Source organism: Canis aureus, chromosome 22, assembly GCF_053574225.1.
Source record: "Canis aureus isolate CA01 chromosome 22, VMU_Caureus_v.1.0, whole genome shotgun sequence".
Lineage (NCBI taxonomy): Eukaryota > Metazoa > Chordata > Mammalia > Carnivora > Canidae > Canis > Canis aureus.
In genome coordinates, this window is record NC_135632.1 from 25591978 (window position 1) to 25617178 (window position 25201).

Consider the following 25201-nt stretch of genomic DNA (forward strand, 5'->3'; position numbering starts at 1 on the left):
TCTCAATTTATTTATTTTATTTTATTTTTTTTTATTTATGATAGAGAGAGAGAGAGAGAGAGAGAGAGAGGCAGAAACACAGGCAGAGGGAGAAGCAGGCTCCATGCCAGAAGCCCGACGCGGGACTCGATCCCGGGACTCCAGGATCGTGCCCTGGGCCAAAGGCAGGCGCGAAACCGCTGAGCCACCCAGGGATCCCCTCAATTAAAAAAAAAAAAAATCTTAAAAAAAAAAAAAAAAAAGCTTTTCAGTCTGTTCCTGGTCGTTTCATTTAAAATGTTTCCACATGGGATCCCTGGGTGGCGCAGCGGTTTGGCGCCTGCCTTTGGCCCAGGGCGCGATCCTGGAGACCCGGGATCGAATCCCACGTCGGGCTCCCGGTGCATGGAGCCTGCTTCTCCTTCTGCCTATGTCTCTGCCTCTCTCTCTCTCTCTCTCTCTCTCTCTCTCTGTGACTATCATAAATAAATAAAAATTAAAAAATAAATAAATAAATAAAATAAAATGTTTCCACAAAAAAACAGACACTTGGATTTTAAATCAAATCAGTGCTTTTCTCTTCACATTTTTAATTTCATCTAATAAACTATTATTTTCCCTTTCAGGATAAAAAAAAGTTGTAGTGGACATTATCCTTTGGTTTGTTTTCATCTATAAAGTTTCTGTAGTAAGTTTAAATTTCCTTTTAAATAATGGTTGTTATTCTTTACCATTAACTAAGTAAACTTCAATTCCCTTTCAAAAGGATAAAAATATAACTTGCGTAAACTTACACCAAGATCTAGTACTTTATAATAATTTAAATCATATAAAAAATTGTTTATCTTGAGGTTCTCACAATGACTTCTGATTAGACTTTGCCTAAGGGTTTTAACTCTGCTCAGAACTTTGTGCTATAAATGCACAAATATTTTCTTAAGAGTTAATCATTCAGGGAAGCCTAGGTGGCTCAGCCGTTGAGCCCCTGCCTTTGGCCCAGGGAATGATCCTGGAGTCCCGGGATTGAGTCCCACATCGGGCTCCGTACATGGAGCCTCCTTCTCCTTCTGCCTATGTCTCAGCTCTCTCTTTGTCTCTCATGAATAAATAAATAAAATCTTTAAAAAAAAAAAAAAAAAGAGTCAATCATTCACTCTCATCTATTTGCTTTCTACAGCTATTCTTAAAACTGTAGCAAATTCTATGTTTATCTTGAGGTTCTCACAATGACTTCTGATTAGACTTTGCCTAAGGATTTTAACTCTGCTCAGAACTTTGTGCTATAAATACACAAATATTTTCTTAAGAATTAATCATGCACTCTCATCTATTTGCTTTCTACAGCTATTCTTAAAACTGTAGCATTGTTTTATACAACTATTTATGAACACCTCTGTTGTACCTGTAATAAATATATAGAAAAAGCAAAAAAAAAAAAAAAAAAAAAAAAAAAGCACAAAAAACAAACCACTACAGCATTTTGTGGGCAAATTCTTTGAGGTTTTTAGAAATTTTTAAATACTTTCTTTCAGCCTGCTAAAATAACAATGAACTTGTCCAGAGTCTACTGATAGTCATTTTATGTAGGATTTTTACTCTCAACTTTTTACTTCTCTAAAGTTTGAGAGGCATAGTCCCACACCATTTATATTCCTGCAACTTGACTCTTAATCTAAGAACTTATTTTCAGAGTTTAAAAGCCTGTCGAAAAGATCTATTTCTTGTAAGACTGTTCCTAAGTAGAGCCTGAGCTCTTTAAAAGCCTGTCGAAAAGATCTATTTCTTGTAAGACTGCTCCTAAGTAGAGCCTGAGCTTCCTGAAGATGCAGAGTGCATATTCCTAATACAGTCTCACATTATAGGAGTTATGTTCTAGTCAATTCATAAAATATTTAATCTTCCTAGTATAAAGGAAGAAATTTATTGCTGAGGAATTTCTCTCACCCCACCATTTCCAATTTCTCTTACTCCATCCTCTTTAATATGAGACTGTCTTGTAGTTAAGGAAAATTACCTTTAAATTACCTCAGGTACCTCTATTTTATTTTAAATGTTTACCTTACAGACAGAAGTTTTTATTTCTTCTCTATAAATCTAAATAGGATACATTTATGCTACTAAACCCTAAGAAAAATTTTGGAGTTGTGTACCTGTGGAAACTCCTGGAAGGCTCCCATTGTTTCCTGTCTTCTTTCAGAAGAACCACCAATCACAATCAAAGGCCTGAAATATTCATTGTTTTAAAAGAGAATTACAGATGAGATCAATAGGTTAAATACTCAGGACAGTGCCCAATTAATAAACGGCTGTGTATGCTGAGAGAGAGAGAATTTCATTTTCCCTTAAAAACTATAGATTGGGGCAACTGGGTGGCTAAGCAACTTGCTCTTGGTTTCCCCTCAGGTCATGACCTCAGGCTGTGAGATCTGAGATTGAGCCCGAGTTGGACTGGGTACTGGGCATGGAGCCTGCTCAGGATTCTCTCTCTCTCTCCCCCTCGGCCCCTCCCCCTGCTCCTGTGCATTCTCTCAAATAAATAAACAAAATCTCTAAAACAAAAAAACTACAGATTAAAAAAGATTTAGGAAGCAATCTAAGACAAGAACACTTCCATAATCTCAGAAAAAGCTGAAATTTATAGTAAACACTTTTCCTCCATGCCTCCCACTTCTAAGCCCTTCTGGGTGCTGAAGCTAAACCTCTAGGTGTGATGATGTAAAATAAATTTTTATGCCCTTCCCATTAGTCTTGGGATTAACAGGAGGAAACTATTTTTTTTTCAGCTTTCCTAAGTGAGTCTACTTGGAAATGGCGGAGTGAGAGAAATTCCTTGGCAATACATTTCTTATCCTTCAAGAAGAAGATACTTCTAAAAAAAAAATCAGACCCTAAAGTAGGTAAGAAAGAGAAAGTCTACGAGGGAAGGATAAAAAGAAGGCATATAGAAAGAACGTAAACAATGTTCTTCCTACTAGAACATTAGTCTAAATAACACTAAATATTTAATCTTCCTTCCTAGTATTCTATGAATTGACTAGAACACAACCCCCTTTAACATGATCTTACTGGTAAAGTACCAAAAATGGGGTTAAGGGCAAGGTCAAAGAGTAGGTACTAAGGAGCTTATGAAGCAAACTAAAAAATATAATTTCAATTGTCTTGCTAGTTATGTAAAACAAGATGAGGAATTGTATACACTCTTACATACTGAGCTGGGGTCTTTAAAAAATAATTCTGGGGATGCCTGGGTGGCTCAGTGGTTCAGTGTCTGCCTTTGGCTCAGGGCATGATTCCGGCATCCTGGGATGGAGTCCCATATCAGGCTCCCCGCAGGGAGCCTGCTTCTCCCTCTGCCTGTGTCTTTGCCTCTCTGTCTCTCTCATGAATAAACAAGTAACACCTTCAAAAAAACTAAAATAAAAAAAATAAAGATTTAAGAAAGTAATTCTGCACTTAAGGAGGACTTTACACACATTCACCTACATATATATAGAGAAAAATACATACAAAAATTCCAAAATGTGTTTTTTTAAAGTTTTATACACAGTGTAGATTTAATGAATTAAACACAGCCTATTCCCGTAAGTTTACATACACATCTTAATGAACGGAGATGGTAGATGAAGGACATATTATATACTTCTAGTCTCTGTGAGTTAAACACAGAGCTACGCCCATATGCTTCTACATGTGTGTTTAGAAACACATTTTCTTTCTTTCTTTCTTTTTTTAATGTAGGCTTCATGCCCAACGTAGGGCTTGACCTTTTGACTCTGAGATTAAGAGTTACATGATTTACCAACTGAACCAGCCAGGTACCCCTAGAAATACTTATACCTTAATGAAGGAAGATGTTAATCGAAAGAAGGTGTATATACAAGACAGACTCAATGAGTTAAGCATATATGTATGCTCATATGCTTCTACACGTAAGTTTTCCCCAAACTCCAAAATGTTAACATTGTTTACCTAAGTAAGAATACTGATGTTTTTTATGTTCTTCCTAATACTGTTCTTAATTTTTTACTGAACTATTCCCTCCAGCACTTGATTCCAAATCTTCCCATCCCAGATCACTAATAACAATTAATTACCAACAGTTCACATTTGCATTTGCCATACCACCCAAAGCGTGGATAAGACCTGGGCCAGAAACCACGAGGCATACACCTGGCCTAGAAGCAAAACAGAATTTATTGTATTAAAAGCAAGTCAAATGCAGTATCTGATTAATATCACTCTAGGGGGAAACATGGCAACCTTCTTGGAACTTCAAAAGAAAGACATATAGGTCTTTACTATAATTCATAAAGCAATTATTAGAATATTCTCTGAATTAAAAGAAATGAGAAAGATTAGTATTCCTGCAAGAAAGAAGATCACCTATCATCTTCACACTGTATTTCACTAACGTCTTCATATTTTGAACCTTTTCATATTTTGAAAGGTTATATTTAGGCCCAATCAATTTAACTACAATTCAAAGCCAATTTTTGATGCTGAGTACATTTCTGCATGGAGAAAAGTGTTCAAATGTCATTTGATCTCTGACAGAAAATAATTCTGAAATGTAATGCTCTGCTTCAAATGTTTTAAATTGAATTTGAAAGCTTCATGCTAGATGGACTTTCTAACCTTAAAACACTCAAGGAAAGTGTATCTCCATATAATTCAGTTTGCCATTTTACATTTATAAAGTCATTTCTTAAGATATTCTATTTAAGACAACCTTTAAAAGAGACTGAAATAAAACAAAGACTTTAGTTTACCTGCCTGTCAGATATCCAACCGCAGAGGCAGCATAACAAGCCTACAAAGAAAAAATACCAGAACTTAAGCATATTGGGATCCTGACAGTAAGTACACATATAAAAATTCACTATTCAGTAACAAACTAGAACTAAGGGGTGCCTGGGTGGCTTAGGTGGAGAAGTGTCTGCCTTCGGCTTGGGTCATGATCCAGGGGTTCTAGGATCAAGCCCTATATCAAGCTCCTGCTCAGTAGAGGGGAGCCTGCTGCTCCCCCTGCTTATGCTCTCTCTCTGTAAATAAATAAAATTGAAAGAGAAAGAAAGAAAGAAAGAAAGAAAGAAAGAACGAACTGAATGGTAAAGGAGGAACTGGAATGCTTTCGTTTTTAACAAGTAATGTTCTACCTGTAAATTTCAAATAATGGTTTAGGTATCTCATCTAGTTCTTAGTATTTTGAGGAACTTATCTATATCACACCTAGTTTATTAGTAATATCTTCTTACAACTGATTATATATCTGCAGGATCAGCAGAAATGTTCTCTATCTTACTCCTAATATTGGCAATTTGTGTTTTCTCTCTTTTCTTTTTCATCTGTCTTCCAGGGATTTATCAAATTTATTAATCTTTTCAAATAACTAAGTTTTGGCTTCGTTGATTTTTCTATATTGTTCGTTTATTTTCTAGTTCACTGATTTCTGCTCTTGTACTTATTATTTTACTCTTCATTTGGCGTTTAATTTGGTTTTCTTTTTCTAGTTTTTTAAAACGTAAGCTTAGAGCACTGATTTTTGCTCTTCCTTGGTAAGAGTCATTCATTTGTTCACTCATTCATTTATGTATTTTAGATTTATTTATTTATCTGATAGAGAGAGAGAACATGCACATAAGCGGGGGAGCAGGAGAGGGAGAAGAAGGCTCCCTGCTGAACAGGGAACTCGACATGGGGCTTGATTCCAGGACCCAGGATTGCTACCTGAGCCGAAGGCAAATGCTTAACCAACAGAGCCACCCAGGTGCCCCAGTTAGTTTTTACTTTTAAACTACACTTTAGCTGCGGAGCAAAAAAAAGGAGAGGTGTTAAATAAAGAGATAACCTGAAAAACTGCTAAATGCCCTCTCAAATAAATCCTGTTTCTTAGTGTGGGAATCTTTTACAGTATTATTTATTATTTTAGAAATAATAAAAAGTAGGATATTTTCTAACCTCCATTCAACTTGAACTTAAATGTTTAGAACGTAACTGTAAAAAATTAAAAATAAATTTTTATGAATCATAATCCTAACTGGCACCACTACATATGCCCAACTAAGAACGTGCATAAAGGCTCTGTACCATTTCTGTGTTACTATCTCCATTGGCCCTTATCTCTTTTCCCTTTTGCACCTAAGGTCAAATTCACGTAGGATAATAAAACTCCTAAGAATTCAAGTGCATAAAATATAATACCTGTTGCAATACGAACACCTACTTGGACACTGAGGAGCCCTGTCCATTAATTAAGCCAAGGTAAGAAATGTTGCTACAGGATACAAAAGACAAAACAACATATAACAAAAATTATATTCTTCTATTGCAGATGTCAAAAGTTGAAAAGGAACTCTTTTTTATAGATCATAAAACATGTATTTCTCAAGGTACCTGAGTAGCTCAGTTTGCTGGTTAAATATCTGTCTTCCACTCACGTCATGATCCCGGGGTCCTGGGAGTCCCCACATCAGGAAGCCTGCCTCTCCCTCTCCCTCCACCCCTCTCCCCCTTCACTGGTGTATTCTCTCTCTCTCTTGTCCTTCAAATAAATAAAATAAAACAAAAACAAGCAAACAAAAAGACATGTATTTCTCTACCAAGTTACCTCCACTCACACACAGAATATTGTGTATAGTAGTGAAAAAGCAGACTCTAGAGCTAAATTGCTTTGATTCAATCCTGCTCTACCACTTTCTGTTGTGTAATTTTGGCAAGTTACTGGCTTCCTTATAGATAAGGAACTGACAGCACTGCTGTGAGAATAAGATCAATTAATACATGCAAAACACTCCGAATATTGACTGCACAAAGTTAGAAATGTAACAGTGAGAAGAGTGTGCCTGCTTCCTGGAAAGCTGGTCAGTATATGTCTTGATTACTCTAAGGATCTGATGAAAGACAATCAAGGCACAACCAATTACACCTTTTTCTCTACAACATGTAATTGGATGTCAAGTCATCTTCTGCCTCTTGTATGGTTTCTGAATCTGTTTTCATCCGTTCTCACATTCTCTCTTCATTACCCTGGCATTACCCTTAATTCAGGCACTAGTGAAGTCATCCTGACTACAGCAAAGAGTCAGGTTGACTGAGGGGACTATGTACTACTAGGAATGTCCTACAGGTATCTCAAACTCATATCCAAATTTGAATTCATTATCTTTTCACTCCAAATTAGCTCTTCCATCTGTATTCCTGATCGGAGTCAGCGGTATTGTAATCCACTTAGCCAGTTAAGAAAGCCCAAAATGAAGAATCATCTCCAGAAGAACCAGTCCTCTACTTCCTATCTGGTTAATGCTACCTATCCTTCGAGACAGCTTAGGGATCATGTCCTCCAAGAAACCTTTTCTGAAGTTTTTGGCTGAGCTGAGTATTGTTTTCTGGGCTTCCACAGCACCTTCAGTATACCTCTATCACAGCACTTACACATTATAATAAAATTATCTGCTTATGTCTGTCTCCACAGCTAGGCTATAAGCCTCAAGGATGAGTATATCATTATATCCATATGCCCGATAAAGCACCTGGGGTCTAGAGGCCACTAAGCTAAGCTCCACTAAGCTTATAGGGACTGAAATAAAACTTCAAGCTTCCCTGCTGATACATACTCTCGTCCACCATGATTTCTAAAGTACAAATCTAATTATGTCTCCCACCTATTTTGAAAAACTTTTACAGTCTCATCCAATCCCAAGTCCACATTCCTTTTCCAGCCATAGACTTAATGAACCTTTCCTCAATCTACCTATTTGGTCTCACAGCACACTGTGCCTTTAAGCTATTCTGATATAACACAGCATGAACAAACATTGCATAATCTTCTCTGTCCCACTCAGAATAAGTCACCCTTCATATGTGCCATTCTTTATACATACATCTACTGTAAGTTACTATACTAGATAAATTTGTTCTGTGTGTTTTGCCCTCACCTTCCAAACTGTGATCAACTTAAAGATCAAGACTAAACCTGATTCCTTCAATATATCTGCAGGTTTGGGCTTGCTTTACTAGGTGAATCACAGTGCCACTGACTCAAACTGCGAATACAGAGGAAAGAGCCAATCTGGAGGGAAAAGATAACAAATTCAAAATCAGACATGAGGGGACGCCTGGGTGGCTCAGTGGCTGAGCGTCTGCCTTTGACTCAGGGCATGATCCTGAGGTCTGGGATCGAGTCCCACATCGGGCTCCTGTGGAGAGCCTGCTTCTCCCTCTACCGGTGTCTCTTTCTCTGTCTCTCACGAATAAATAAATAAAATCTTAAAAAAAAAAAAAAAAAAGTCAGACATGAGTTTGAATGCCTGTAAGATATTCCTAGCACATATTTCCCTCAGTCAGCTTGACTCTTTGCAATAAGTAAAAGGAAGACATAAGCACCAGTACCTGGAATGTACTCATTAAACGTGTGGTGTATGAGGAAGAAACCAGACATTCTGCCTCCAGAAAAACAGTAAAATATAAGTCTTATTAATCGGTCACTAGCTTCATCTTCTCAAAAAGATGACAGAATAGAATGTTGTTCCAATTAAGAAGACAGAAAGAATACAAAATGAAGATCTGATTTAAGATTTTAAAGAACTATAATCCTCAAATCTTATACTTAGGGATTGTCAGTCAATTAATAAAAAACATGGTAAGCTTCTGTATCATCCAAAAACCCCAGCCACACCAAGCACTATGGAGACAGAACAAATGAACCTGCTCTCTAGAAGCCCACATCTGATGGCAGAGGAAGGGCAGCATTTAGGGAGGTCAAGGCAACTGTCTGGGCAACAGGTGGCAAGAGCCTGAATTAGAGAGCAACGCTGAGAGTGCAAAGCAGGAATACTTTGCTTTAGATGGACTGACAGGATATGACACTGTAGAGGTAGTTTCTTGATCTTTTAAACCAGCACTGGTGATAGGAGGGCAAGGCTGGGCTGACAAAATGTCTTATTTTCCATTCTTTTGCTTCCAAATAAGGTTCTAAGAAGAGTGGCAGCATGATGTTGTGGAAGGGGCACTGGACTGGGATTGAGGACACGGGAGTTCCAATCATGGCTTTATCATTTGTGACACTGTCACCTTGCAGGGCCACCTACTATGTAACAGGCTACCTGGCCTTCACCCATTCATCTTGTAGGAACTCCCTGAGCACCTATCATGTGCTACGCAGTGGGGATACAGAGGAGTCAAGGAAAAAATAATACCTCTCCTCTCTTAGAGCTCACAGACTAATAGGGAAATCAGACCAGACAAACAACACAGAAAATCAGACACGAACAGGTAGTTATGAGAGGACAGAAGGCCTGGATTCAGACTGGGAAACTGTTCCCTCCAATTCCGACTCTCTAGACTTGGCAAAGTACAAGCAGCGCCAAGAGCTTGGCCTCCAGACTCAGAACCCCTGGGCTCAAACCCTGGCTCCGCCACTACCAACTGTCGCCTCGGGCAAATCACTTAACCTCTCACCTTCCTCCTCTGTCAGCTAGGATTAACAAGAGTTCTTGCTTCATAGGCTTGTTGTGCTTGGCATGAGTTTAGTACTGGGGCAGGGGTAACCGCGGAGCGTCTGCAACCAATACTTGTGTCCTCATCAATCATTTCCAACCACGCTGCTGGCTCCCAGCGTCCAGGCTTACCGCTTGCTCATTCCTCATCCCCACATATCTGATGCCCAGCTTCTGCGCCGCAACGGCGATTTCGGTCACTGGGATGCCCACGATGCCAAACACGTACTCCACATCCTGGGGGGCAGGAACAGGGGAGTAAACGCCCGCCCTCCCCCCGCCCCCGCGGCGCCAGAAGGGAAGCCTCAGGGCAAACCTCCCGTCCCACCCCGGCGTTCTCGCCGTCCGCCGCCACCGCTCCGCCCCCTCCCGGCTTCCGTAGGAGCCTTCCGCGGCAGCAGAGTCGCCGTACTTGGGTTTTCAGGGCCTGGGCGAGGACTTCAGCACCAGAAACCTTCTCCTCGCCCCCGTCGCTACGCTCGGCGAAGGCGCTCTCCGCCATCTTCCACCTCAAAAAGTTCGAGGTACTCGCGGAGGCAACAGGCAGCAGACGCGGAGCGACCCAGCCAAACTGAGGGGGCAGCCACGCGCCAATCGTGGGACCCGGTCCTGTGACTGACCGGGGAAGGCGACCAACCGCTTGAAATAGCGGAAGGAAAAGGCGGGGCTTACGTTCGTCGGCTCGCAGGATGAGGCGGGGAGGTAAACACGCTCCTTCTCCAATCAGCGCCGTGCACTTTGCCCGGCTCCTCCATTCGCCGGGGCAGAGCGTCAGGAGGAGGCAGGCCTAGCAGTAGGCGGCGGCCTATGCCAAGCAGGTGAGACGCCGAACCTGGGGGGCCTCTCGCCTCCCCCGCCCCCGCCCCCGCCCGATTACCTTCCGGAGCCTTCGGGGCGCGCGGAGGCGAAGGGCGCATGCGCATAGTGGGGCTGCAGGAGGGCTAGGAGCACGTGCGGAAGGGGGCGTGGCGGGGTGTGCGGCCCCCGACCCCGCCGTGCTCTAGGGGCTGAGGGCCGGCTCGCAAAGGCTGCTGGGACCGGGGTGTGCTGAGCCGAGCCCCAGCGCGGTGCAGACTTGTAGGGTCGCGTCGTGGTTCTGGGTTGCTTGTGTCCTAGGCATTTGTTACGTGCTTTTTTGTTTGTACACAATTTTGTCACTTTAAAGAAGTTTCATCTGAGGGGGGGCGCTCGACGGGATGAGCACTGGGCGTTATGCTCATAACGAGTGCGAGTGCAAATTGCACTCCAATAAAAAAAATAATAATAAAATTAAAAAAAATGTTTCACAACTGTGCAGTTCGTGAAACATGGTAATCAACTGCTACGCGTTAATTAAATTCGTACATGGATGTGTCTGCGGTGTCTCTCCCAGTGGTAGAAATAAGGACACTGAATTTTACAAGCCAGAGACAGTAACTGTTCACCCCATTTCTCCGATTCCCGAACTTGTACTCTCCTCACTCTTCAGCTCTTAGGCTAGAAGGGACAAGGAAGGAACCCTTGAACCTAGTTACTTTTGCAGGACTTGAGCTCCCAACCCTGAGGTCAAGACCTGAGCTGCAGTCAACACCCAGGTACCCCTGAATGTAGTTGCTTCTGACCATTGTTTCCTCTAACTCTTACTACTGTCTCTTCCTCTCCATTCTCTGTCCATTTTTGTCTTTCCAAAATCAGGAAAGGTGGGATTTCATAATTCTTAGATTTAGGTTCTGTTGACCAGCCCCTGTAGCTGATAATCTTTTAAAACACATTTATGAGGTGCACTGGGGCGGCTCAAAAAAAAAAAAAAACTTGCACTTTTGAGCAGAAAAAGATGCTTGTAATGTGCAACTTTTGTAATGTGCAAAAACTTGCACTTTTGAGCAGAAAAAGATGCTTGTAATGTGCAGTGTGGCCTCTGAGTTATTAAATCTGAGTTCTTAAACTTGTATCTCCATAACAAAGAGGGACTAAATTTTTTAGGATTTCGAGTGTTTTAAAGCAAAGAGAAAAGTAATATGTGGAAGATAAAGAGAGGGGAGTGGATCATGGATAGAGAAATGAATGAAAAGTATTGGAAAGTGAAAGGATTTCTAAACCCGAGACTTTCCAACCGCAGTCCTGGGCCCTTCCAAAAGGTCTTCCTTTCAGCGTTTCAAGCCCTAACCCCCACCCTATACAGAAGAGAATGAAATAGTTGCCTTTCTGGATGCAGAGACCTGGCCTCCATAAGGTATCCCATCAAATAGATTTCTTTGATGTCTCAGAGTTCTTTTAAACATAAATGCAGATCTTGCATTCCACTCCAAAGTATATCCATATCTAATATAAATTTTAGTATCTTTTTATGAGATAAACATACAATTAAATGTACAGATCTTAAATATTAAATAAGTTTTGACAGTTGTATACACCTATGTAATCACCACCCAAAATAAAAATGACATTTTAAACTCCCTGTCAAGTGAAATTGACATTCCAGAAATATGCAAAATGTTCTTTGTATGGCTTTGAGTAGTCCTGTTCTTTGTCTCCTTCAGGCTGTTTCAGAAGCATGGACCCCACTCTTCTCTATCATGTAGTATTGTTTATATCGGTACCTATGTGACAGTCTCTACTCCCATTGCATCAGAATCACTTGGAAAGCTTTTTATTTTTTTATTTTTTTTTTCAGAATTCATTTTGTCATTTTCTTTTAAAGATTTTATTTATTTATTCATGAGAGACACAGAGAGAGAGAGGCAGAGACACAGGCAGAGGGAGAAGCAGGCTCCATACATGGAACCTGACGTGGGACTCGATCCTAGGTCTTCAGGGTCATGCACTGGGCTGAAGGAGGCACTAAACTACTGAGCCATCTGGAAAGCTTTTTAAAAATACAGTTGCTTGGGCCCCACACCATATTTTCTGAATCAATGTGTTAGGACAAGTTAGGCACCCATATTTTTTTTAAACTGTTACATAGTTGTTTTTTTTGTTCAAATTTTTATTTATTTATGATAGTCACAGAGAGAGAGGCAGAGAGAGAGAGGCAGAGACATAGGCAGAGGGAGAAGCAGGCTCCATGCACCGGGAGCCCGACGTGGGATTCGATCCCGGGTCTCCAGGATCGCACCCTGGGCCAAAGGCAGGTGCCAAACCGCTGCACCACCCAGGGATCCCACATAGTTTTGATTTACACTCCGACTTGGAACCACTAGCTCTGTACTCCTGCTAGGGGCATCTGTTAACCATTAAATGTGTGATTGCCTGTTACCAGAGCAATACCATTGATTAGTTTGGATTTACAGGTTCAAAGCTGGTTTGACATTGGCAGCAAAGACTGTGTAGATGGTTAGTTCATGGGCCTTGTATCTACTTTTGTGTCAAGAGTCACAGACAAAAGCAGTCTATATAAAGTGTGGTGAAAACCGTACAGTGGGGATCCCTGGGTGGCTCAGTGGTTCAGTGCCTGCCTTTGGCCCAGGGCGTGATCCTGCGTTCCTGGGATTGGGTCCCACGTTGGGCTTCTGGCATGGAGCCTGCTTCTCCTTCTGCCTGTGCCTCTGCCCACCCCCTCTCTTTCTATGTCTATCATGAATAAATAAATAAAATCTTTAAAAAAAACTGTACAGTGAATTAGAACAAACTCCCTGAATTCATGATAACTGGGTTGCAAAGAGGATACCTTATCAACTGACTGGATTTTGTCCTTTAGCAAAGGGAAAAGTCAATGAGACTGTTTAAACTTGCTTTCACCTTTATATCTTTGGTTCAGGGTGCAACATTCCACTGTTCACTTGGTCTGATGATTGAGCAGAAGTGATGATGGTCCTCATCCCCAGGATTAGCAGGCACTGGGAGCAGCTGTGATTATAGAATTCTTCGTGATTTATCCAAGGCCCTTCCATGCAGACTTTGTAAGCATTAACCACATTCTTAATACTTTCATTGATGGTAGACATGGAATTTTATTCGTTGGATGTTCTATTGGATTTTTTTTTTTCGTTTGCTTTTGTTTGTTTATTCATGGAAGGAGGTCAAAGAAGGAATAAGTCTTAATTTTTTTAAAAGAAAAGACTAACATAATGATAATATGCTCTCTAAACAGCGGAGCCAATCATCAAAGTAGAGTAATCTGAGTCTATTGGGAGGAACAAGGAGAGAGTTAGCATCCCCTTTATTAGGAATGATCTCAATTTCCTCCAGCAACCTGGGTTTCTTTGGAGGAGGCCTGTTTAGACAATCACCCAGTATATCAGAAGGGGGGTTATCAGCCTGGTTTGTGGTCAGACACATTCTGCAAGAGGTTCTTAGATCAGGGTTCTGAATTAGGGCCATAGGGTACCTCAGTTCATTTACCCTGTTTCCTGCAGAAGAGATCTGATAGATCATCATACTGAGGTCATGCAGTGTTACAAAAGAAGATCAATTCTTTCTTAAAATTTGTAATTCAAATTTTTTCAGTGCATTAAAAGGCATGCCAAGGGAGAGTCCTTGGGAACCAAAGAAGCCTAGAGAAAGTCCATTATCAAAAATTGCTCCCAGCTCCTGGGTGATGTCCCACACAGAATATGTTGGAGGTGGTGGGTGTCCAGTGACCAGAGGCATCCCTTGAATAAAATAACAATTGATCAGCATCTCTGCTGTAAGGGCCCCATAGAAGGGACTGCCTGTGTCCCCTCTTCCCTGTTTCATTCTAGAGTACAAATGGGTGCCAGTGAATGGACCGAAATACCATGCACTGTGGTATGAAGAACCTGCCATTTCTAACCCATAGAATACACCAGAAAAGTTTTATAAGGGGAAATTACCCAATTTAGTAACTTAGGCAGTCAGCAGGGTACATTGATGAAAAATAGTAAAGATAGATATCCATCATGACTTAAGCAATATTCCAACACATGCAGTCCTTAGAGTTGACTTCCCTAGAAAATGGTCCCGAGTTGAGTTTCAATTCAATCGGGTACTGGTTTCAGGCCAGCTCTAAGTGGAGGTTTTGTGCCCAGAAGCAGCTAGACCTGAGATGTGAAGGGGATCACATTAGACCAATGAGGAGGAAACCCCACAAGGGAGTCTTAAGAGGGCAGGTGTCCTAGTGACTTAGCTGGCTGTCCCGTGCCCAAGACAGCATTATATAAAGACAGGAAGAAAGGGCATCAAGTTTCTGGGTCTTAGACCATTCTGGCCAGGGTTCTAATTTCCAGCCAAAAGGCAGGCTTTTCCCTCCCAATAGAGTAGCCAGGGCTAGAAGATTGCAGCCTGAGCAATCAATATGAAAGTGTTTGAATAAAAGTAGACTCCTTGAAAAGGCCCTGAAATGAAAGTAAAGGAAAGAGAAGAGGAATTACTCATCAAGTTTGCACTGAGCTTCAGAGTCCAGATAAAAAGGCTTGAGCCCCACACCAGGTGCCAAAATGATGAAATTTCAAAGAATTTTGGGCTTGAGAGCAAATGGCTAAGAATTCTTGAGACTTTTTGGTGCAAAAAAGGTATTTTATTATAGCATGGTGGACAGAACCCATGGCTGAAAGAGCTGCACCAGGATTGTGAGGAGTAACTGATTATATACTTTTAAATTTGTGGAGGGAGGGGATAGAGATAAAGTAAGTTTCTAAGGAATTTTGAAGTAAGGTTTTTAGGATGTTGGGGGGCTAGCTGCTGTTAAAACAAGGTTACTTTTAGTCTTTTTTTTTTTTTTTAAGATTTTGTTTATTTATTCATGAGAGACACAGAGAGAGAGAGAGAGAGGCAGAGAGAGACACAGGCTGAGGGAGATGCAGGGAGCCTGATGTGGGACTCAATCCTGGGTCTCCAGGATCACACCCTGGGCTGAAGGCAGCGCTAAACCACTGAGCCACCTGGGCGCCCACTTTTAGTCTTTAATAAAACATAAACATTAAGGCATCCATGAGTTCCTTGAGGAGTGTCCCACTCTGCATGTTTCAGGGATCTGTCAATGGGCTGCAACCTGTAAGGAGATTTAATTTAAGCTACATTTCTCTTGCCTTTGTTCTCCTCATCAGCCTTTTTTTTTTTTTTAAGATTTTGTTTATTTATTCATTAGAGACACAGAGGCAGAGACATAGGCAGAGAGAGAAGCAGGCTCCTTGTGGGGAGCCTGATGCAGGACTGAATCCCAGGACCCCTGGATCACCATCTGAGCCAAAGGCAGATATGCTCAACCACTAAGCCACCCAGGTGCCCCTCCTCCTCAGCTTCTAAATTTAATAGTAACTCCTTAGGCCCTCAAATTATGATACTATGTTTTAATTTCAGTAAACTAACAAGGACACTAAAAATCCTTGTGATTAGGGACACCTGGCTGGCTCAGCGGTTGAGCGTCTGTTTGTCTTTCACTCAGCGCGTGATCCCACGGTCCTGGGATCAAGTTCCACATCGAGGTCCTTGCATGGAGCCTGCTTCTCCCTCTGCCTACATCTCTGCCTCTCTCTCTCTGTGTCTCTCATGAATAAATAAATAAAATCTTAGAAAAAACTCCTTGTGATTATTTGAAGACGGTAATGCGAGTGAGAAATTATCTCAAAAACGTATTTTATCAAGATATGAAGTGTTTGGTTATCAAATGAAGAAATGTTTTATTAAGGTTATTTGTGATATATTATAGAACACCTGAAAAGAAAAGAAAATTGGCTGAAATAAGAGAAAACTGAAACCAAATATCTTAAATACCAACAAAAAGCAAGCAACAATAACAAAAAAAAAAAAAAAGGAAATCTATGTAGAGTACTATATTGAAAACCAATATTGAAAACTGTACAGCAGGGAATGTGCTGTAAGAAATACATGACCATAAACTGCAGAAAATAAAACATATGATGAAATGGTTCTCTGAATAAAATAGGTTAAATTGATTTTGTTTGCTTCTCATTAAATTTATGGACTGCAAACTATCAAAGCTCGGAAATAGACTTGAAGCACAACCAGTGAAAAGCAGTTTTATTGTTGAAGTGTTAGGGTCAGATTTTATGCCTATTAGCAGAGGACTGGCACTGGGAGTTTTTCCCAGTTGTCCTGAAAAAGGTTGGATTTCTGCCCTTGGCTTGGACAGGCCAGAGCCTTTGCTCTACATTGAATGCCAGCCAGACCCAGGACTGGATTGGGAGGTACCCTGGAGCAGGATGGAAACTGAAGAAACATTGTTTCCCTCTTTTATCTTTGTCCTCCTCCATTGTATGTTTGGTGTTTTTTTGTTTTTTAATTGAAATTTGGGGTAGTTTGATACCAGCAATAATTAAATCACTAACAAACATGTTTACTTCAGGTCAGGTGTGCCAGAAATGGTGACAGCTGTATGTCACTCTAAGAGGACACAAGAGATTTAACCTGAAATGGCTTGGAAACCGTAATCTAGTATTTCTCAGTAGGATGCAACTCCACACTGGGGGTAGCCCACACTTAGGGGTGGCCCATGGAGTAGGAGGGCAGCAACTCTCGCTTATGAAACATGGTACCAGTAGTTAAATGTTTGTCTTCATTTTTCTTCCATTTTGCTATTAGCCTTCATCATAGCTCTTTCCTTTAGCTTTTTAAATTGTACTGTATTGGGGGTTTTGTTTCTATTGTTTGTTTTTCATCTGTTCTCTTGTCAGCAAAACAAAGAATCCACTCTAAGGCAGAATCTCTGGATGATTCCCAGGGTTCAGAGTTGACTACTGGAGTGTAACCCAGGGGAGGGACAGCTTCGAGATGAAGAGCTTAAGCTCTTAAACTTCTTTCTGTATCATAATCTTTGAGTTCTTTTTGGGAGTTTACCTGTGATTTATTGTTTTATTCACTTCAAAATTTGTTTATATTTAACATTTATGACATCTTTCAGACACAAGATTAGGAACAGGGATTGATCCATGCACATGTACCCAGCCCCTAGCTTAAGAAATACAATGAAGTGTGGTGCCTGGGTGGCTCAGTTGGTTGAACATCTGCCTTCCTCTGCCTTCCTCAAATCCAGAGTCCTGGGATTGAGCCCCATATTGGGAATCCCTGCTCACCGGGGAGTCCGCCTCTCCCTCTGCCTCCTGCTCCCCCTGCTTGTGCTCCCTCCCCCCCTTTCTCTCAAATAAATAAAATCTTTTTTTTTAATTTTTTTTTAAATTTTATTTATTTATTTATTTATTTATGATAGTCACAGAGAGAGAGAGAGGCAGAGACACAGGCAGAGGGAGAAGCAGGCTCCATGCACCGGGAGCCCGATGTGGGACTCGATCCCAGGTCTCCAGGATCGTGCCCTGGGCCAAAGGCAGGCGCTAAACCGTTGCGCCACCCAGGGATCCCCTCAAATAAATAAAATCTTAAAAAAAAAATGCAGTGAAGCTCCCTGTGTACCCTCCCCCATTGCATTTTCCCCTGTGCCATAGAGGTAACCACTATCTTGAATTTGCTGTTTATAATTCCCATGTTAACCCTTCTTTAGAGGATGGAAATTTAGGTTGTCTTAACTTTTCAGTGTTATAAACAGTTGTCTCTAAACATTAATGCATTTGTCCTCATGCGCATGTATGAGTTTTTATGTATGGTGGCTTGGGGTGGGTGATCATCAGGGTTGCTAGATACTGCTAAACTGGTCTCCAAAGTTATTATACCAATGGATAGTCCCACCTTCTGTATGTAAGAACTCCCCTTTCTCCACATCCTCAGTTGTGAAATTTGTAATTTTTAGCCAATCTAAATGGATGAGAAATGCCTTCTCATTTCCATTTCCTTGACTATTCCATGAAGATATAGATAGATATAGATATGCCATTTGGTTTCCATATTGTCAATTTCCTGTTTTATCTCTTTTGCCCATTTCTTTATTGGATTATCTTTTTTTATTTGTAGATATTCTTTTTATATTCTGAATATTTCTTCTTTGTCTTTTAACTTAGCTTATAGTTACTTTTGAGGTACCAAGTTGTGGTCTTTTGGTATGTGGTCACATTTGACAATTCTTTTCCTTTCTGTTTTATACTCTTGGTATGTTAAGAAAACTTTCCCTAACCAGGGTGAGATTTTTTTTTTCTATATTTTTATCAAAAAGTTTAGTTTTTTTTATATTTAAGTGTCTAGTCTACCTGGAATTGATTTCTACACGTGATGGGAGGTATCAATCCAAGGGTTTTTCCCATATAATATCTATAGCAATTAGATTTGCTATGTAATTGACGATTTTGAAACTCAGTGACTTAAAACAACTACCACTTACTTAATTTATAATCCTATGAGCCTGAACTGAGCTGGGTTCCTTCATGTCCGTGGTCAGTTGCTAGTCACCTAGGTCACCAACAATTTTCATATGTTGGTCTAAAATCTAAGTATTTTACTGTACTTTATTAATTACAGTTTGCTTATAGATTCTCTTGGGTTTCTTTGTAGATAATCATATCATCAATGAAAGTTTGTTTTTTTTCCTTATTTCTGTATATTTTATATTTCTTTTTCTTATCTTAATGTATTACCTAAGTCCTCTGCCACTGGAAGTTGACTGGTTATCCACTAGGGTGGCAGGTATATCGCTACTGAACTAGTTATCTCTCATCATTCAACAGGCATCCCTGGGCTTCTTCAGATGACGGCAACAGATTGTAAAAGTGGACAAACTCCACTGTGGAGGCCTTTGTGTATCATGGTTGCCAACACGTGGTTCAGACTCTGAGTAAGATGGCATTAAAGTTACATGATAAGGGAACATAAATATGGAGAGAGGGATAATTGCTAGCCATTTTTGTAGTCAATTTCCCAAAATATCCATTGTTCATTAATGCTACAGTTCATCCTTGTTCCAGTGATCCATAATGTCATCTCTGTCATACATCAAGTTCCCATATATATGTGGTCTGTCTCTGGTATCTGCTCTTTTATATCCCAACACCAATCCTATAATACCTTAATTTCTGTATTTTAAAAATAAGTCTTATGTTGGCAGAAAAGTCCTTCCTTCTACTTTGCTCTTTTGAAACCATCTTGTTTATTGTATTTCGTGCCCTGTTGCTGCTATAACAGATTACCACAAATTTAGTGGTCTAAAACAACAGACATTTATTATCTTACAGTTCTGTTGTTCAGAAGTCTGAAATGGGTCTCCCTGGGATAACATCAAAGTATCAGCAGAACTGCTTTCCTTTTTTTTTTTTAAGATTTTATTTATTTATTTATTTATTTGAGAAAGATAAAGCATGAGCAGGGAAAGAGGCAGAAGGAGAGGGAGAAGCCGACTCCCTGCTGAGCAGGAAGCCCACCCGCCCCAGGGGGCTGGATCCCATGACCCTGAGATCACTACCCACACCGAAGGCAGATGCTGCCACCCAGGTGCCCCGCCACTGCACTCCTTTCTGAACACCTTAGCAGAGAACCTGTGTCTTATTCCCTGAAGCTTCTGGAGGCTTTCCACTCACATTCTTGGCTCCATCTTCAAAGTGAGCAATATCAAGCCAAAACCTCATGCTACCATCTCTCCAGTTCTCCTTCTACTTCTTTCACTCATAAAGATACTGGTGATTGTATTGAGTTTAACTGCATAATCCAGGATAATCTCTGTTAGTCAGCTCTTTAGCAACCTTTGGCTAATTCACAGATTCTGATGATTAGTTAGTTTGTGGACATCTTAAGGGGCCATTATTCTGCCTACCAGATCTATTCTTGGCCTTTTTCTTCTTCATACATAATTCTGGAATCAGTTTGTCAAGTTCCATGAAATACTCCTTGGGATTTCAATTGGAATGATATTGAATTTATAGGTTAATTTGCATAGAATAATGTATTTTTGCCTTATTCCTTGCCATAAGCATATCTCTCCACTTATTTTATTCCTTAATGTCTTTCAATAAAAATATTTCATTATACTTATTATATTTATTCCTAAGTACCTTTCTTTTTATTTATTTATTTGCATTTCCTAGTTTTAGGGGACCTCTATTTTAGAATGCAATTAATTTTCATATGTTGGTCTGAAATCTAAGTATTTTACTCTACTTTATTAATTATAGTTTGCTTATAGATTCTCTTGGGTTTCTTTGTAGATAATCATATCATCAATGAAAGTTTGTTTTTTTTCCTTATTTTTGTATATTTTATATTTTTTTCTTATCTTAATGTATTACCTAAGCCCTCTAGTACAATATAGATAAGAAGCACTGATAAGTGGCATTTTTGTTTCATTTCATCTGTTAATATAGTTAACTAAGTTGGTATACTTTTTCAATAAAATGATTCATCATTCTTGTTTAAACCCAATTTGGTCATGATGATAATTTTCTTATGCATTGCTTAATTCATTTTTTCTATTATTTTTATTTAGGCTTTTTCCATTTGTGTTTAAGAGTGAGGGTCAACCATTGTTTTCCTTCTTGAACTACCCTTATAGCATAGGTTTCAGGTTATACTACCTTTTAAAAAAGTTTTGGGGAGTTCCTGGGAGGTGCAGTTGGTTGTGTCCTACTCTTCGTTTCAGTTCATGTCGTGATCTCAGGGTCATGAGATAGTGCCCCCCATTGGACTCTGCTAGGCCTGGAGTCTGCTTGGGATTCTCTCCCTCTCCCTCTGCCCCCTCCCCCTCTTTCAAATAAGTAAATAAATCTTTTTTAATAAGTTTCCCTGGGTAGCTCAGCAGTTTGGCACCTGCCTTCGGCCCAGGGCGTGATCCTGGAGTCCCGGGATCAAGTCCCACTTTGGGCTCTCTGCATGGAGCCTGCTTCTCCCTCTACCTGTGTCTCTGCTTCTTTTTCTCTCTGTGTCTCTCATGAATAAATAAATAAAATGTTAAAAAAAATAAGTTTTGGAACAGTTTGTATGAAACATGTATATATAAATATATTCATGTAAAAAAAGATACAGTATGTGTCTTTTTCTTTAAAGTCCAAGAGAATTCTGAAAAGTAGACCAGGATTGCTGCTTCTGGGGCAAGTCTTTGATAATTTCATTTTTCTTGGGTAATTGATCTGCTTTGTCTTTTTCTCTTTCGGACGTAGTTTTGGTAAATTTTATTTTCCTAGGAGGTTTTGTGTTTCATCCACATATCCATTCAACATACATTTGTTCCTGACCATCAGATAATCAGCTCTAAATCTTTGTCCTGTTCCCTTTTAGTGTTTTCTTTATGCTCGTGTGTGTGTGTTGCTTTTGTCTTTGGTCTGTCTTGATGGAGATTTAATTTCACTAGTCTTTTCAGAGAATCAGTTTTGGACCCAAGGCTCTGGAGAAATGATGAGTTCCAGACCTGAGCCAAGAAACTTGCAAGAGAAGCTTGGGGACATAGCTTAATGTCAGATTACAAAGAAACTATTAGAAACTACTGGGGTTAAGGAGGGCATGTGATGTGATGAACACTGGGTGTTATACTATTTGTTGGCAAATTGAATTTAAATAAAAAAAATTAAATAAGAATAAAAGAAAACACTACTAGGGTAATATCAAGAGGAATCAATAGTCAACTTGAAGAGGCTGCCATTGGTCAAGGATGGGATAATTTGAGTTTTAATAATGGTAATAATAGCAATGGAGGGAATTTCATCAAATATGTTCAAAGACATGAGTTCATAAATGATATTTTTTAAGAAGTGGTCATCTTCAGACAATAATAGAAAATCAATTCATTATCTTAAAAACTGATTTTAAAAAGTGGGAGAATCTAGCATTTATCCTGCCTTTCCCATATGTACTATACCACTAGATAATGAAATAGCAGATAAAAGAGAATGTCTTTTTATAAGTAGTATTCCAATTAATAAATAAAGCATAATGATAGAATTAGGAAGCCAGCATTTTGCAACCCCCAGTGAATAAAGGCATTAAGTGTCAATGTTTTGTGCCAAGGTTATGAAAAGAGAGTTAGACATGTGCCTTATGATGAAAATACACACTGTCACCCATAGTCTTGCCAAAGGGATGGACCTTTGAGTCTGATCCAGGCCCTGAAATCCAGCTGCCAATTTGCAAGAAATGCCAAGAAAAGCAGAAAAGTTTGAACTTTACCATGCATTTGCAATAACAAAATCCATTGTTTTGGAAAATCTACAGGTCTAATGACCAGGCTTCTTCAAAAGGTTAATTTTATGGAAATAAAAGGGATTGAAAAGAAACTTACAGGTTAAAATAGACTTAAAGACTATTTCAATGTTTTTAAATTGGGAAGACTAAACTGTAATGCCGAAGGATGCACATTGCGTAATTTGTTTTTAAGGAAGTGGTAAGCATAAAAGTCATGGTAGTGGTTGGTTGTCATTTATGGGTAGAGTTGCCAGATTTAGAAAAACAAAATAAGACACCCAGGACTCCCAGTTACATTTGAATTTCAGATAAATGATGAATAATTTTTAGCGTATGTCCCAATATACTTGTTTATCCAAAGTCAGGCTTAACTTGGCTTCCTGTATTTTATCTGGCAAAATTTTGATTTTATTCAAGATGATAATGCAGCATTCTTGACAGCCTTCCTTGTAGCTGGAGTGCTCACGAGTCCCTTGGGGGCCAGAGCAATTTAAGTGAAGCCAATGGACAGGGCTTCAGGGAAAGCTGATTGCACTGGCGAATACCCTCCTAGTTCTTCGGGTGCTCAGCGTAGTGGAATGGGGTTTTGGAGTTGCAGCAGTCTCGTAGAGAGCCTGTGTCTTGGACTGTGAATTTCACAAGTTCCCAGGATGGCGAGAGGAAGCTGGAGGCGGGCATCTGCGCCCTTCCTTCAGATGAGTTAGGCTCTGATACAACCTTCATTGGTTGGTCCTGGTGAAATAGTTGCTCTTGATGGCAGGCCTCCGGAAGAACATAATACTCTGTCTGCTTTCCCCTTCTCTCCACCAGAAACATGAGGCGATTTCTCCCCAGCGCTCACTCTGAGAGCCCCGTAGAACTCCTAGAGGTAAAGCTCACAAAAGGCTGAGCCCTCTTGAAGTTTTAACTCTCAGACTCATGGGCCCTGAGCCCCCCAAGTTTGTCAGTTATGGCTCAAGTTTTCCCAGGCTAGGACTGGTTCCCGTGGAGGTTGCGGCTCCAGGAAGTTGTGATTCTCTGCAAACACCCGTCTCTCTAATTGGGAAGGCAGAGGTTTGCCCTGTGACCTCAATTCTCTGCTGTCATTAGGAAGAGTTGTTGGTTTTCAGATCATTCAGGTTCTTACTGGTTAACAGTGGGACAGCTGCTTCCAGGCTCCTTGTAAGCCAGACTGTAAACCAGAAGTCTCAGCCGTTTATTTGTTCTTCCTCATATTTTTTCATTTATTGGAAAAACAAGGTAGCATTCAAGAAAACATTTTAAATCCCCAGAAGATGACATGCCATGTTTTCCTTAATTTACATTCTTTTCCAGTCTTTGTTCGCAGGTATAAATGTTTTATTTAGCTATTCTCATTGTAAATATAGAAAAATTTTTGCTGTTTACTTAGCACATTTTTTTTTTAAGATTTTATTTATTTATTCATGAGAGACACAGAGAGAGGCAGAGGCATAGGCAGAGGGAGAAGCAGGCAGAGCCTGATGCAGACTCAATCCCAGGACTCCAGGACCACGACCTGAGCCAAAGGCAGACACCCAACCACTGAGCTACCCAGGTGCCCCAGCACATCTTAAATATAGTTCACCATCAGAGTCTTCATAATTGTCTTTTCAGTGTTTACTTAATGTTCCACTTGGTTTATATGCATTAAATTTCATAACTTTGTTCATACTGAATATTGTTTTTCAACTTTCCCTGTTGGGAGTCATTCTTCGATTTTAGCTGGCATCCGTTTATTGAACACAAGTACTTTACATCAGATATTTTCATTTCCAACTTAAACAGATGAAGAAACTAAGGCTTATGTATCACAAATAACTTACTCAAGGTTATGAAATGAGTAAATCAGAGCCAGGATTTGAACTTGGGTATGTTGAAACTCAAAAGCCTACATTCTTTACTTCCATGGTATGTTGTCATTCCAACTAACCTTTTTGGGGGGGAGTTGACTTCCTAAAATAAAAACCCAGAAGTAGACTGTAATTTATAATAGGAATCATCAAACTTTTTCCCCCCAGTAAGAAATTGCAATTCATTATCACTTTACTAGTTCACCTTAATTTTTATTTTTAAGATTTTATTTATTTATTCATGAGAGACACACAGAAAAGAGGCAGAGACATAGGCAGAGGGAGAAGCAGGCTCCCCTTGGGGAGCCTGATATGGGACTCCATCCCGGGATCCAGGATCATGCCCTGCCGAAGGCAGACGCTCAAGCACTGAGCCACTCAGGTGTCCCTTAATTTTTTTTTTTCAAATTTAATGCCTTGGAATAGTACCAGTTAATGTTTATTTTGTACATAAGTGCAAAATCTTTCAAAATGATTTATGATTGTTTTCATTTAAATGTGTTTTGTTCATTGCCTGTTTACAACTGTTATCTTGATGTTTACATTTTGCATGTAAATTTTAATTTGTCAATCTGTTTCTTCTATTTACTCTTCAAATTTTAGAAAGTGGTTTAATCAAATGTCTGACATCAAATTCTAATTTATTCTAGCTTTCCTGTCAATAGCTAACTCCTGATTTTCAGTTTATTTTTGTAGATGGCCTAAGATGTTTAAAGTTAATTCCAAATTGTTTATAGTTTAGTCCCAATATCACTTATTCAATCAAGTGCTTCCTCCTGTTGTTTTGAGTGCAGTGGCATAAAGAGAATGCAGGCTTTTGGACAAAATCAATTTGGGTTAAATCCTGGCTGCAGACATTGATCCCCTTCAAGATTAGGCGTAATCTCTTTTGGAAGAAGAGCTAGACTGTTCTCTGCTTTAGCCCCTAGAGCAGAG

At 39.9% G+C, this 25201-nt stretch overlaps 2 protein-coding genes across 8 annotated transcripts in view; one reads left to right on the forward strand and one right to left on the reverse strand.

Moving 5' to 3' along the window:
• Window positions 1-10088, reverse strand: part of HACL1 (2-hydroxyacyl-CoA lyase 1) — a 40990-nt gene extending 30902 nt beyond the window's left edge. For all 5 annotated transcript variants that reach the window (XR_013361279.1, XM_077865259.1, XM_077865257.1 and 2 more), the window contains exons 1-5: window positions 9886-10088; window positions 9606-9710; window positions 4749-4789; window positions 4074-4154; window positions 2130-2202 (exon numbers count right to left, since the gene is read on the reverse strand). Coding sequence is in view for 4 of the 5 variants with exons in the window: in XM_077865259.1 (XP_077721385.1) it covers window positions 2130-2202; window positions 4074-4154; window positions 4749-4789; window positions 9606-9710; window positions 9886-9975 (390 nt within the window). In the remaining variant the exon portion in view is untranslated. The remainder of the gene's footprint in view (window positions 1-2129; window positions 2203-4073; window positions 4155-4748; window positions 4790-9605; window positions 9711-9885) is intronic.
• Window positions 9860-25201, forward strand: part of BTD (biotinidase) — a 31548-nt gene continuing 16206 nt past the window's right edge. Inside the window, exons 1-3 of one of the 3 annotated variants that reach the window (XM_077865264.1) lie at window positions 9860-10291; window positions 13210-13351; window positions 18980-19086. Coding sequence is in view for 2 of the 3 variants with exons in the window: in XM_077865262.1 (XP_077721388.1) it covers window positions 10281-10291 (11 nt within the window). In the remaining variant the exon portion in view is untranslated. The remainder of the gene's footprint in view (window positions 10292-13209; window positions 13352-18979; window positions 19087-25201) is intronic. The other 2 variants (XM_077865261.1, XM_077865262.1) reach the window with 2 other exon arrangements.